Source organism: Trichoplax adhaerens, genomic scaffold (genome assembly GCF_000150275.1).
Source record: "Trichoplax adhaerens TRIADscaffold_6 genomic scaffold, whole genome shotgun sequence".
NCBI lineage: Eukaryota > Metazoa > Placozoa > Uniplacotomia > Trichoplacea > Trichoplacidae > Trichoplax > Trichoplax adhaerens.
Genome location: NW_002060948.1, coordinates 2,385,914 through 2,387,639, shown reverse-complemented (window position 1 = coordinate 2,387,639; position 1,726 = coordinate 2,385,914). Strand labels below are relative to the sequence as shown.

At 39.3% G+C, this 1,726-nt stretch overlaps 1 protein-coding gene across 1 annotated transcript in view; it reads left to right on the top strand.

Annotated features, from left to right (window-relative positions):
• Positions 1-718: 718 nt before the first annotated feature.
• TRIADDRAFT_57361 (uncharacterized protein) overlaps positions 719-1,726 on the top strand; it is a gene marked incomplete at both ends in the record, with an annotated part of 5,042 nt that continues 4,034 nt past the window's right edge. The window contains one exon of the mRNA XM_002113647.1: positions 719-865. Within this exon, the coding sequence (XP_002113683.1) occupies positions 719-865 (147 nt within the window). The remainder of the gene's footprint in view (positions 866-1,726) is intronic.

Here is a 1,726-nt window from a genome sequence, read left to right as displayed (position 1 = left end):
GGACGAAAAAGCACCCCAAAAATAAGCTGGTAGTACTCTATACTACTATTAGGGACCACTAGAAATACTGCCCACATTTTATTTCTAGTGACCCATGACTGTATCAACTCTGACAGATGGAGCACCTGCCAAGCCAACTGTACAGTGCACAGTACAATACTGCAGACTGTACCGTACCATCTAGACTTGGTACAGTAGAGCGAATTGACCTTCCAGGTGCATGGTATGACCTATGCCATACGTCATACAGTATGTGCACTGCGCAGTGTACGCATACTAAACCTGTTTACAACGGTACAGTACGTTCACTGTTAACGGTTCACATGACCGGTGGTGCTTTCACGGTACTGCGCAGTGCGCACTGTCTCGTTGTACGTACTGTATGTCCAAACTTGGGAGTACTGTACACCCCCTGTACGACTGTAAGCTCAGTATGGAATCTTCTGTGTGATGAAAACGGCGGCGGTCTCTTCATGTTTACCTTGCAAGGCGTTCGTCATTGGGAGTTAGGCAGGTAGAAAAAGTCCCAACCATTCTTATTAGCTTAATTATTGAAAGAGTTTTCGTTGGTAGGGATAGTCTACACAGCTTGTAAGTGAGAGGTGAACATCACATTGGGTTCATCATCGATGGCCATCGCTTTTAAAAGAACTCATTATCTAACTATTGCCTCTACGTGAGAGTGTGCTGAGAAATTTTCATCCCCTTTGTTTTCAAAATGGCGTCAATTCATCTGAAATATAGTATTGGTAATATTCTTCTGGGTATTACCTATGCATGCTTAGCTGTGGCTGGTTGGATTGTCTTCAACGATACATCATCGTTTTATATTCTCTTTCTTGGTCCAGCGATACCAGCCATACTGGTTTGTAAATAAGCCTAAAAATAGTGTTTGATATTGTCGATATAATAGAACTTCATTGAATTACAGTTGATATTCGATCAACAGACGAGTAGACGTTGTGCTGCACTGTATCAGTCGCCCGTCACCTATTTGACAACCATGTTCATATGTCATGAAGTGAGTACTGCTAGGAAGAGCAGTGTGAATCAGGAAAAGGCTTGACATTGCGCTGATATTGATCATGATGTACAGGCAGTGTATACTGTAGTATTCTGTATGCAGTGAAACACTCTACAAGATGAAAATGATCATTGCAAATGATAGAGACAATGCCAGCAATAATAAAACTTTAATGGCCACTACATCATATCTAGATTGAATACCATCACTTTGTCTTAAAAATGATTCCTAGCTTATTCCTGTAATATGGATGTACTGTACAATACAAATCAATCATTTCCTTCTATAGTCTAACGAGTAAGTACAATTATTTCAATCCTACTCGAATCGATCCTTCCCTATCATCCATCGCTGAATAGACTGTATCATATTGTAGCCGACTTCTATTCCAATGCACCTACTGCATTATGCCTTCTTGCAATAAGCATATTGTTGTCATTTTTTTGTCCATCTCTTCAAAACATGATACTTCTGTCATTGACATGTCAGAGCTACCTAACTGATCTTGACGGCTAACGTTACTAGAAACTGAAATGGCATTAAGAGAGAGCGATATTGAACCTTTGTTCTGAGTACTGATTAGTTATATTATCAACAGTGCTTTATAAATTGGTAGCTACCAATCTTCAATCAATTCATAAAGTCGATCGTTTTGAAATTAAATTACCTTATCTAAGTTCAATGACTAGAAAATAATCAACA